Source organism: Barbus barbus (genome assembly GCF_936440315.1).
Source record: "Barbus barbus genome assembly, chromosome: 15".
Lineage (NCBI taxonomy): Eukaryota > Metazoa > Chordata > Actinopteri > Cypriniformes > Cyprinidae > Barbus > Barbus barbus.
In genome coordinates this window covers 10,485,844-10,498,261 of record NC_136743.1, presented here as the reverse complement: position 1 = coordinate 10,498,261, position 12,418 = coordinate 10,485,844, and the positions used below count along the sequence as shown (strand labels likewise).

Genomic DNA, 12,418 nt, shown 5'->3' with positions numbered 1-12,418 from the left:
GTGTTTAATTGCAGTAGAAATGTGTGATGACACGCCGCCCTCGCCTGCATTCACACTGACACTGCAGCTGCCACGCGCTCACGCAGGTAAACACCTGCAAGTTTGATGCCTGAATACAGATCCAGTACCCCTCTCAAAAGTCATTGTTATATTTGCGATTATGATCGGGGGGTATTTATTTATTTAAATTTAAAAAAGAGTTGGAAACAGGAAAAGTAAGCATAAATGGCCATGTGTAACTCCCAATGCATGTTTGATTCTCACCAGCAGGTGGCAGCATACAACACCAATTTCCCTTCAGTAAGGCAAGCTAGGGTCCCTCACTATTATTTCAATGAGAGAAAAGCTTTCATTAACAATGTAAACAAACATTATTGCCAACTACAATGCAGTTTTTAATATTAACCATTATGTGCTGTTCAGGGTCATTTGAGACCCCAAATTATATTTGCTGAATTATACAAAAAAAAAAAAAAAAAAAAATAATAATAATAATAAAAGGTTACCTTCATCTAAATGGCATGAAACTTCATGTCTTTGTCTACACTTGCTAAAAGAAAAAAAAAGAAAAAAATGAATGATTTCTGGTTGCATGTTAGTGTGACAAAAAGTCATACAATGAAATCGAAAAAATCACTAAATCAGTCACCACGCAGAACACAAATACACAGAAACGAAGTGACAGTAATTCTACACATCCACAATGAAAAAAACTGCCACTCACTCACACACACACACACACACACACACACAACTTCTGTTTATATAAGTTCTGGTTTGACTGTAATAATGTGTCATAACTGAAAAAAAAGATTCAGTACACAAAAATGCTCAATTTGGACATTTCCGTTAACCTTAACACAACGCAATGAAGGGCAAATTTCAAAATACAAGTAAAACACCTGCAAAAATAAAGAAAGAAAACTCCTTCATATTAATATAGAATATTGTGTATCATCCTATTTAATCCATGTGTTTTCTATGTTAAAAGTGTTTGTTTTCCAGTAGATGACAGCCATTTTCCATAACACCGTGGCACGTTGGCCATGTTATCTCCAAGAATGAAAGTTAGAAATGTGGATCTAATAAAATTGAATTGTACATAAAAGTTGCTCATTTATTTATATAAATTAAAAAACATTAAAACCCACAAAACTGCAGAAATGTAGAGGAAAAACACAAATAAAGTGAGTGATATTACATTCGTTTAGAAAAATGGCATTACTATGTTTACAAAATCACATTTCACTGTCTGAGCTCTGGGGAGATCCCAAACACCCTGAGTGTACATGAACAGTGCAAAAGGGTTGATGTTAAGATTATTAATGCACCACATTTAGAAATAGATTTTGAAATATAATAGATTTTCTTTTTAAAGAAAATTCAAGATGTTTTACAAATTTACTAGTTTACAAATCTGTCCACTCTCTCTGCACCAGAAAAAAGGCATTCATCTTATCTGGTGGCAAATGTAAATGACATTTGGGATTAATTTGCAAGAATTCATTAATATTATTTAATAGTTTAAAAAAAAGTAATGTATTAAATGATTATTAATACATTACTTTTCAGAATCAGAATCAGAATGAGCTTTATTGGCCAGGTATGTTTACACATACAAGGAATTTGTTGTAGTGACAGAAGCTCCACAGTGCAACAGAAAGACAGCAACAGGACACAGATAATAAAAGAATAATATACAAATATCCAAATAGGCAATGTACAAAGCAGCAAAAACACAATAAATAATATAGACAGCTATGTATGTACAGGTCAAGTATGTGCAAATTAGAAATGAGAAAATAAAAATAAAATAAGTGAGTGTGGTGAATGGATAGTGTATTATAGTTGTGTGTTCCAGATTTATTGTTGAGTGTTCATGAGATGGATTGCCTGAGGGAAGAAACTGTTCCTATGTCTGGTCGTTCTGGTGCTCAGAGCTCTGTAACGTCGACCAGACAGTAACAGTTCAAAGAGGGAGTGTGCTGGATGTGAGGGGTCCAGAGTGATTTTAACAGCCCTTTTGCTCACTCTGGATGAGTACAGTTCTTGGAGAGTGGGGAGGATTGTACCAATGATTCGCTCAGCAGTCCGGACTACCCTCCGTAGTCTTCTGAGGTCAGATTTGGTAGCTGAGCTGAACCAGACAGTTATTGAAGTGCAGAGGATGGATTCAATGATGGCAGAGTAGAACTGCTTCAGTAAGTCCTGTGGCAGGTTGAACTTCCTCAGCTGGTGAAGAAAGTAAAACCTCTGCTGGGCCTTTCTGACAATGGAGTCTATGTGAATGTCCCACTTCAGGTCCTCGGAGATGGTGGTGCCCAGGAATCTGAATGACTCCACTGCAGTCACAGTGCCATTCATGATGGTGAGTGGGGGGAGAGCAGGGGGGTTTCTCCTGAAGTCCACAATCATCTCCACAGTTTTGAGCGTATTAAGCTCCAGGTTGTTAAGACTGCACCAGACAGCCAGCTCCTTAACCTCCTGTCTGTAAGCAGACTCGTCACCGTCCTGAATGAGGCCAATCAGTGTGGTGTCGTCTGCAAACTTCAGGAGCTTGACAGAGGGGTCTTTAGATGTGCAGTCGTTGGTGTAGAGGGAGAAGAGCAGTGGGGAGAGAACGCAGCCCTGAGGAGCTCCAGTGCTGATGGTACGAGTGCTGGATGTGAATTTACCAAGCTTTACTAACTGCTGTCTGTCTGTCAGGAAGCTGTTGATCCACTGGCAGACGGAGGTGGGGACGGAGAGCTGAGTTAGTTTATTTTGAAGGGTTTCCGTGATGATGGTGTTAAAAGTGGAGCTGAAGTCCACAAACAGGATCCTCACATAAGTCCCTGGTCTGTCCAGATGCTTCAGGATGAAGTGCAGTCCCATGTTGACTGCATCATCCACAGACCTGTTTGCTCTGTAGGCAAACTGCAGGGGGTCCAGTAAGGGACCAGTGATGTCCCTCAGATAAGCAAAAACCAGTCTTTAAAATGATTTCATGGCTACAGACGTTAGGGCCACAGGTCTGCAGTCATTAAGTCCAGTAATTTTGGATTTCTTTGGGACGGGGATGACGGTGGAGCGTTTGAAGCATGAGGGGACTTCACACAGCTCCAGTGATCTGTTGAAGATCTGTGTGAAGATGGGGGCCAGCTGGTCAGCACAGATTTTCAGACAGGCTGGTGTCACACCGTCTGGGCCTGGTGCTTTCCTTCTTTTGTTCTTCCTGAAGACTTGGCACACATCTTCTTCGCTGATTTGAATTGTAGGTGTGGGGGAGAGGAGGATTGCTGGAGGTGTTAATGGTTGTGTGGAGAGGTGTTCAGGGCGGGTGTAGGGTGATTTTTCAAAATGACAATAAAACTCGTTCAAGTAGTCTGCCGGGTGTTGATTCTCCAGAGTGCTGGGGGATGGTGATTTGTAACTGGTGATATCCTTCATTCCATTCCACACTGAAGCAGGATCACTGGAAGAAAATTTTTTCCTTAGCTTGTCAGAATAATTCCTCTTTGCCACTTTGATCTCCTTTTCCAGTGTGTATTTGGCCTGTTTGTACAAGACTTTATCCCCCTATCTGTAAGCATCTTCTTTGGCCTGACGGAGCTGTCTGAGTTTTGTAGTGAACCATGGTTTGTCGTTGTTGTAGATTAGATGAGTCCTGTTAGGAATGCACATATCCTCACAGAAACTGATATAAGATGTTACAGTCTCTGTGAGCTCGTCCAGATCGATGGCTGCGGCTTCAAAAACAGACCAATCAGTGAGAGAGAAACGTTATCAAGCTTTGATAACTTACCAGTCAGAAGCAGCCTTTAAAAAATAATTTCATATGAAATTGACTATTGTGTCATCTTTTGATTACTGACAAGTAGTGATTGTTTTATTATCAGTGGTGTTAACAATATTGGACTGATAATTACATATCTGTCAGTCTGACTAACCTATAATCCTGAACACTATATGTAGATTTATTTATTTTTTATATGATTTATATACATTTTATATACATACTATTAAATATACAATTTATTTATAAATATGATAGTCATGATAGTTTCCATTACCAGTTGTCATGGAAGCCTAAGTACTGTTATAAGCTCATCACTGCTTACAAAATCACAGGAAACAAGATTATCAAATCGAAAGAGATGTGCGAATGGGCAAATTTATTTTCATCTCGCTCAGCTACGCTCTTCCTTCCTCATAAACTCTTATCCTCTCAGTATAGTTTCTCTCATTTCAGTGTGTGGACGTGGTAACAGCTTGTGAGGAAGGGAGTGATTTGAAGCAGGAGGGGAATCACTGTTTCCGCTTTTTGCAGCAGTTCTCTCAGTGAGCGCACATGAGTATACATCACTCTAACCACAAACAAACAGCTGGTTTCCATAGTAACTTGCTCTTGCATCCTAGCAACCGAAATAAACACCAAGAGGTAGATATTATTGTATGATAACATAAGGTGCACTTTTGATAGAGCTCTTTCTGGTGGAATAAAATGTTGGGATTTTTTGGTTAAGGATGTTTAAATTAAGTCATTAAGTCAAGTGTTTTTTTCTTTTTAAAGAAACAAGCAAAAATTTAGTAATGATGTTTATTATCAATGTACAAAGAAAAGAACCCAAAATTAGGGTACTTTTATCTTGACAAATCTCTCTTTGACATGGGTGACATATGGCTTGCATTAAAGAACAATATAATTATTATTTTTTTAAATACTGTTAACATTTCTCTGAAAGTCTGTTTTTAAAAGTTTCTAGTCTTCTCCGGACCAGCATCCACTTGAGATACTTGTAGTGCTTGATGACGTAAAATAACAATAGTTACGCAACCAAGAGGCCGGACATGGATCAATTAGAATAGTTTAACTGGATTTTTACTGGTATCTATATTTGCACCTCTATAGTTTTCTTTAAGACATTTTATAGGAGGTAAAAGATGCTTTAATCCTTACTAGGTATATTGACTTAACTTTCAGGTTACATGCCCTCACTATAAATAGGTTACACAACTTTTTAGGTTTAACCTGTTAGGGTTTGTGAGCTAGTCTTTCCTCTCACAAGCTATTCATAGTAGCAGCACATAGGCTACTGATATTTCCTGCATGACATTCATTTTCAGCATGCAATACAACAATAATAGGCCTATATCCAGAAACTTTAATACATTTAAACTGCTATAACTTTTTTTTTATAAATTTACTTTTATAACTATTTTTTACTTCTACAATAACCTGTGATGGTTCACCTTTAAAAAGATACCAATCTTAAGTCTGTGCTCTGAAGTATTCAAGTTTTATAACAATTTTAGCCGGAAAAGGCATTTTTATGTCTATGCTCAAAAACTGTGACTTACAGTTAAAAGGCAGTTTTGTTTTCACAAACTTTGAAATTAAAAAGTTGTTAAACTCATCAAGACACTGACACTAGGAGACACTTCAGGACTTGAGAAGCTCTGAAATACAACAAAGGAATTTGCTGTTATTTGTGTGTATTTCAGTTGCTTTTGAATAGTTGCCTATGCGGGTCAAATTGACCCACGAACATCACAAATGTATAATAATTTCTGTTTGTACATTTCACAACACATCAGTGTGTTGAAACTGTGTATGTGTGTTCATGACCCTAAATGAGAAAAAGTAACAACATTTCAAGAAAAACAACATGAGTTAAATAGTATTTCAGATAGAAAAAAGAAACGATAGCTAATTTTTACCATCTTTGGCTGACAAAATATTTTTATGTATTGAAATGAGTGGGAAAAGGTAATTTTTTGCTTCATAGGATAGTGAAAAATTTAAATAACAAAATATAACTAAGAAATGTTATAATTTAGGGTCTGTAGAGTTGCCTTAGAGCATTAAAACAGGCGGGTCAAATTGACCCGGGAACAGTACGAACATAACAAAAAATGTTTTTGGACATATCAAAACACATCAGCATGTTGAAACTTTGCATGCATGTTCATGACCTTAAATGAGAAAAAGTCACAAAATTTAAAAAAACAACATAGGTTTAGTAGTATTTCAGATAGATTAAATACAGAAATAATATAAAATTTTTACCACTTTGGCTGACAAAATATTTTTTCTGTATTGAAATGAGTGGGGAAAAGCTACTTTTTTTTGCTTCATAGGATAGTAAAAAACTAAAATAACAAAATATAACAAGATATGTTATTATTTTGGGTCTGTAGAGTTGCCTTAGAACATTAAAATAGGCGGGTCAAATTGACCCGGGAACAGTAACACATTTTTTTTTGGACATGTCAAAACACATCAGCGTGTTGAAACTTAGCATGCATGTTTATGGCCCTAAATGAGGAAAAGTCACAAGATTTCAAGAAAAAAAAACATAAGTTAACTGATATTTCCAGCAACTCAAAAATGAAAATGGGCCAAATTGCCCAGGAACAGTAGCCTACATGAGGGTTAAATTGGTCAGGTCAGATTTCTTGTTATCCTATAGTATACTGGGATGGAATGTAAAAGGTAGTGATTAATTTTTTCTTTATTTTTAGTTAATTCAGTTAGCTAAGTTTAGTCAATAAAACAGTAAAAGACACTATAAATACTGAATACACTCTCTGGGTCTTTTTCTTTGGCGGTGACTGAATTCAGTAACTGTATGAATGAGAAAGTATATTCATGCTCAGAAATTCTTGTGAGGAGCATTTGAAGAAAGAGCAGAAGAAAGTGAGGGAGAGAGAGAGAGAACATATTACCTAATTTGGCATGCAATGGGCGGATTGGGGGGGTGGGTGGGGGTGGTTAAGGGTATCCCTCATAAACTTGGGTTAAAGTGTTCTAACTGATGAAAAGTCAGTTCCAAGACCGCGCCTACTTGTTTCAGACTGAGCTCGACGAAAGAAAGATAACGGGACAAGCCGGTAAGAAACAGGCAGAGGATTCATATTTTCATCTTTTTGAAAGCAGACGCGACTAGCATCTAGCACCGTTATATTTACCTTTGAATACTAACACACGTTCTTTATATAACTAGATTGTTTTAATTGCGTTCTGGATTCTGATAGCCTAGCGATACATTTTTGATCTAATTAGTTCAAACTTTCCCTATGGCATAGTGTGTATCCGACCAATCTGACAGATAAAATTAAATAAAGTGTAAAATATTTATATTATATTTGCACCCGTCACTTGTTGCGCTTGTGTAAAAATTATATATTGTGTCTGGAATAATGACGGAGACAGAAATCTAAGAATTTACTGAAGACATTTAGAACTTTTTTTTTTTTATATGCGTTCTTTTTATTATTTTAAAGTCAACTTTATACTGTATTATGGGTGCGGCACGTGGAGAGGCACGCCCACCACAGCAGCCAGGATGATGAGCCCTGTGATGTCATTTTCACGTTCTGTTTTAGCTCTTTTACTCAGTCGATCAGTTCATTTGATACAAATTGTTTACATTTCTCGCTTCCATCATACATTAAGCAAATGTTATTTTATGTTTTCCATTTAAGCTCAGTTTCTTTTTCAATTCTGGTCTTTTACATAAGACCAAAGTTAAAAAAATAAAGGGTACCTTTCTTTATTTTTAGTGCACCGGGTAAAACGGTTTCACAGAGGTTGTTTTTTTTTCTGCACAGAAAAGTGACTGCACTGTATCCAGATTAAGGGAGAAAATCGAGTTATGTCTCATGTCTCAGACATCCGCGTGACCTCCTCTATAACTCTGTCTCCAGCTTCCAACCTCATGTCATGTCCTGTTTTCTCATACATGTTTACTTGGGTCTATTTTCAGATTTTGTCCCTTGACACAGGTAACTTCTGTTGCATAAGGAGAAGATGAGTAATCGTATAGCATTGAATTCAGCAACATTTCATCTCATGTTAAATAGCTGTGAGTGGATGACAAAAGTAAGGAGTTTCCTTCCACTGTTAGTATTCTGTTTCTTTAGTAGCCTAACCAATTCTGAACGGGAATGAAAGAAGTATAAAAAGAGGAAAGCTTTGAAAGGAGGGCGTGGGGTAGATCAGCAAGTGAGGAAAGAGAGGTTTGGGGAATACAGTGTGGAAAACACCAGGCACATCCCTCTCTTTTTGCAGTTTGATGGGATGCAGCACATCTGGAATAGATCAGCAAGTTGGAAAATCTGACACTCGGCAGAGAAAGGGTGTAAGAGAGGTAGAGCAGGGAAAAAAATGGGGGAGTGAGGGATAAATGACTCACATCTATACTATTCCCGTCTGTGTTTAAAATGGCTCATCGTGAGGTGAAAGGACGCGCCTTTTCAAACCCCTTGGCTGTCTGTCCATATGTGGCTTTGAATTCATCTGCCTGGCATCTTGCTTCTTTTGCCATTTCTTTAATGTTTTTTGTCCCTATTTCCTAACCATGTTCTTTTCCATCTACTTAACCCAAAAATGTAAACACGCATGCCTCCATTGTTTACTTGAACCTCTCCAACAAGATGAAGGAGGTATGCCTGGCTGTTACAGAACTGCGTAGGAGGGCTGGGAGAGGGTCTCAATGCTCCAATTGTTAGCCTATCTGGCTCCTCCCACAGAGGTTGATGACAGATGGACTGTAGGGTTGAGTAAAGGTCTAGCTTGTGCCATATTTGTCTAAATAGCTCGAATACATTACAGAGATAATTTCACAGACTCCCAGTCTGGAATCCCGAAAGACACTCAGAGACGTTTTGTTATAGAGTACCAATTTATTCAGTATACGACCATTTTGATTTGTATGACTGTATGGCTTATTATTCTACAAGTTTTAGTTGAACATTGTGAGGAATTTTAACTACCAAAGTGACCAAAATAAAATTATTGTCATCACAGATTAACTTCTGTATATTACTCAGTAAACAACCTCATTCTGCCTTGATATTAAAGTGACCGGTTACCCAAAAATGACACATCTGTCATCATTTACTCAAACTCATTTTGTTGCAAACCTGCATAATACATGCACGCATGACTTTTATAATCTGAGGAGATTTTAAAACACTAGATGTTATAAACTTGTAAATGATTACAGAAAAAACTGGACATAAACAATCGAGGATCACACACTAGACTTTCAGTTTGTTCTGAGGACTCACATAGAAATATGTGCCAGGTTGCTAGGAGATGCACAACAAATGAAAACAATACGTGTTCTAAAATCAGCTCAAAATATCAAACGTGTTTGGTGTTCGCCAGCCGGATAGAATCATAATCTGAAGCAAAAAAAAAAAAAGAGTATGTGCCCATTATACAATTAAAAAAATAAATAGATCATATATACTGTATATATATATATATTTTTTTCTTTCTTTCTTTTTTGAATATTTTTGAGCCAATGTTAGAACATTTCAGCTAAAATTGGCACAATTTATGAAACATGTTTTGTATCCTCTGCCCTGATGGAATCAAAGTCTGAAGCTAAAAAGTCTGAAGCGTGCACTTCATACCCGATGTGATTTTCTGCAAAATCTAACAAATCTGTCTGCCCAAAATCTGCAAACTGGCTGTGACTTTTGTCAATTAGTGTCAACATGTCCAGACTACAAATCAGGGCAAAAGTTGAGTAGTATATTCCAGGTTTAATTTTTTTCCTTCATTTTGTTTTGTTGTCAATGCAAGTCAATGGGGTCCAAAACATCATTGCATGGAAAAAACACAAACACATACAGATATTTGCCAAAAAAATAATTGTGTTCCAAAGAAGAAAGTAACATACAGGTTTGCAACAACAAGAGTCTGAATAGTGACAGAATTGTCGTTTTTGGGTCAACTATTCCTTTAATATGTGAAAAATTTATGAGATGGTTGATTTATATAAGTGTAAACAATTCTTTCTTACCACTGACTGATTACCTTTTCTTCATTTACTCCTAGACAACCAAGAAGCCCCCGAATAGAAGTGGACATCTATACCTGTTACTCACAGCTGACATTAATTGCTCTGTAAATCTTCTTTTGTGAGCCCATCATGCCGGTGGTGTTGCGTTCCTCGCCTCTCCTGTGGGCCCGTGTGGCTGCCATGGTTTTTGCCTGCGTAGCGTTCAGCGTAGCTCTTTATGGAGCGAGTCTAACCCACGGCACAGGTGACTGGTGCGTGTTCTGCTGGAGTTTTAGTTTTGTTGGAACTCTTCTGATAGTCTTAGTGGAAATGTTTGGCCTGCAGACTCGCGCCCTGGTCTCATGGAAGAACTTTCCGATCACGTTCGCCTGCTACGCCTCCCTCCTCTGCCTCTCCGCCTCGATCATATTCCCCCTGTACTTCCTGAAGGGCTACGCTGGTCGCAACGAGATGATCAACTGCCGCATCGTGTCTACCGTATTTTCTTGCCTCGCCACCATCGCGTACTTAAGCGAGGTGAGTCTGAGTAAGGCTCGTCCAGGAGAAGTAGCTGGCTACATGGCCACAGCGCCAGGGCTGCTAAAGGTGTGTGAGACCTTCGTTGCCTGCATCATATTCGTCTTCATCAGCGAGCCAGTATCGTATAACCAGAATGCAGCAACCAATTGGTGCCTGGCCGTGTACTGCATCTGCTTCATCTTTTCGGCTGCCATTATTGTGATGTGTGTAGGAGAGTGCACAGGTTGCCTGCCCTTCTCCTTCGCCCGCTTCCTGTCCACATACGCCCTCCTGGCTGTGGCCTTGTATTTGTCTGCCACCATCATCTGGCCCATTTATAAGTTTGACAATAAGCATGGAGGCCAGAGCCACAGACCCAACAGCTGTGGCTCCAGTATCGGCTTGTGTCCATGGGACAAGCTGCTAGCCATCTCGGTCCTCAGCGCTCTCAACTTCATTCTTTATCTGGCTGATCTCATCTACTCAGCCAGGCTGGTGTTTGTTACTGTTTAAGGGGTTTACCGGGAATTAAAAGACAGAATAATACAAGAGGAAGGCAAAACAATTGAAGGCAGAAAGAGGGAAGTGGGTTGGAGAGTAGCGATGTTGAAATGATAGGTCATAAACTATATTCACTGTTAGCTATATTTTTGTCATGCCTGTTTAGCAATCATGTGTACAAAATGTCTTTGAAAAGTTTACACAAGTGTAAAATGTAACAAATGGACAAAATTAATTACATATGTTAAAAGGATTCAATAAAAAAGAATATTTCTATATACACTACCGCTCAAATGTTTGGAGTCAGTAAGAATTTTTAGGTTTTTAAAAGAAGTCTTAGGGTGAAAACAGTAATATTGTATCATTAAAATAACTGTTAAATAACTGTTTGCTATTTTAATATATTTTTTAAAATGTACCATTTATTTCTGTGATGGCAAAGCTGAAATTTCAGCATCTATTACTCCAGTGTCACATGATCCTTCAGAAACCATTCTAATATGCTGATTTGGTGCTCAAGAAACTATTAATTAAAAATATTCATGTTGCCTAATATTTTTGTGGAAACCATGATACTTTTTCAGGATTTATTTGAAATAGAAATCTTTTGTGACAATGTAAAAGTGTTTGCTGTCAGTTTTTATCAATGTAACACATCCTTGCAGAATAAAAGTAGTAACCATTAAAAGTATTAAAAAAGTCAAACTGCCCCCAAACATTTGAACAGTAGTATATAAAAGTATATAATTGCCTTAATTTGTTTAACATAAGTTTGACAAAAATGCTTTTTTCTGTTCTTATTATGTACGTTTCACATATTATTTTACTTTTTTTTCTTTTTTTTTTTGCACATTGTGTGTTATGTTGCTTTGCATGAAGGATTCTGGTACTAGCTACTATAACTTTGTGAGTAATTTGAGTGAATGTCAAACTTTCAATCAACACAGTAACACCCTTCAGTTCATTCAGGAAATCAGCATCATTAAAACTGTTGCACTTAATATGTGTGATATAATACTTGATATGTATCAGTACATAACACTGCTGTTTGGTGCATATAGGTCAAACCATTTATATGGTGGACTGAATAGTACAAAATTAATTCTTAAAATCTACCTTCTGTCACATAAGACATGCTGACGATGAAGGGAAATATAAATGTATATTTGGACATATCATGAAACTTTGAAGATATTGAATATATTGTTATTCTTATATACGCATTGTACTGGATTTATATTTACAGGATATTATTGCTGTATGTGTGCACATGAATTTGCCAAGTATATGCAAATTCTTTAGATGTAAAAATAATTTGCATATAAAAACCGTTACTGCTCTCTTGTACACCAGCAGTATCAGTTACACAAACACCTCACGATAAGAAAGAAAATGAAATGTTGTTTGCTGTGCTGTAAGTCTCTGGGATCTGCATGTGCCTGTCACAGACTGTTACACAGTACTCAATGCTTGAATGAGAATGTTTTCATTGTGTTATCAAAGAGCAACAGAGCATTTGTGGCACTGTGTTTCTCTCTCTGTAAGTGCCTCTGTGCTAAGAGGAGAACAGCACACACCGCAGTGTTGTGTGAATGTGTAATCTAGCTCTGAATAAAGCCATG

General features: G+C 37.5%; 1 protein-coding gene across 1 annotated transcript; it reads left to right on the top strand.

The window, feature by feature from the left end:
• The first annotated feature begins 6,777 nt into the window (after positions 1–6,777).
• Positions 6,778–12,418, top strand: LOC306881859 (myeloid-associated differentiation marker homolog). Its single transcript, XM_079436195.1, has 2 exons — positions 6,778–6,873; positions 9,833–12,418. Exon 2 carries the CDS (start codon positions 9,927–9,929, stop codon positions 10,806–10,808), a length of 882 nt encoding a protein of 293 aa, XP_079292321.1. The 5' UTR covers positions 6,778–6,873; positions 9,833–9,926; the 3' UTR covers positions 10,809–12,418.

Bases quoted from the DNA above. Each gene is read 5' to 3' on its own strand.
- LOC306881859 (XM_079436195.1), top strand. From the start codon at position 9,927: ATGCCGGTGGTGTTGCGTTCCTCGCCTCTCCTGTGGGCCCGTGTGGCT.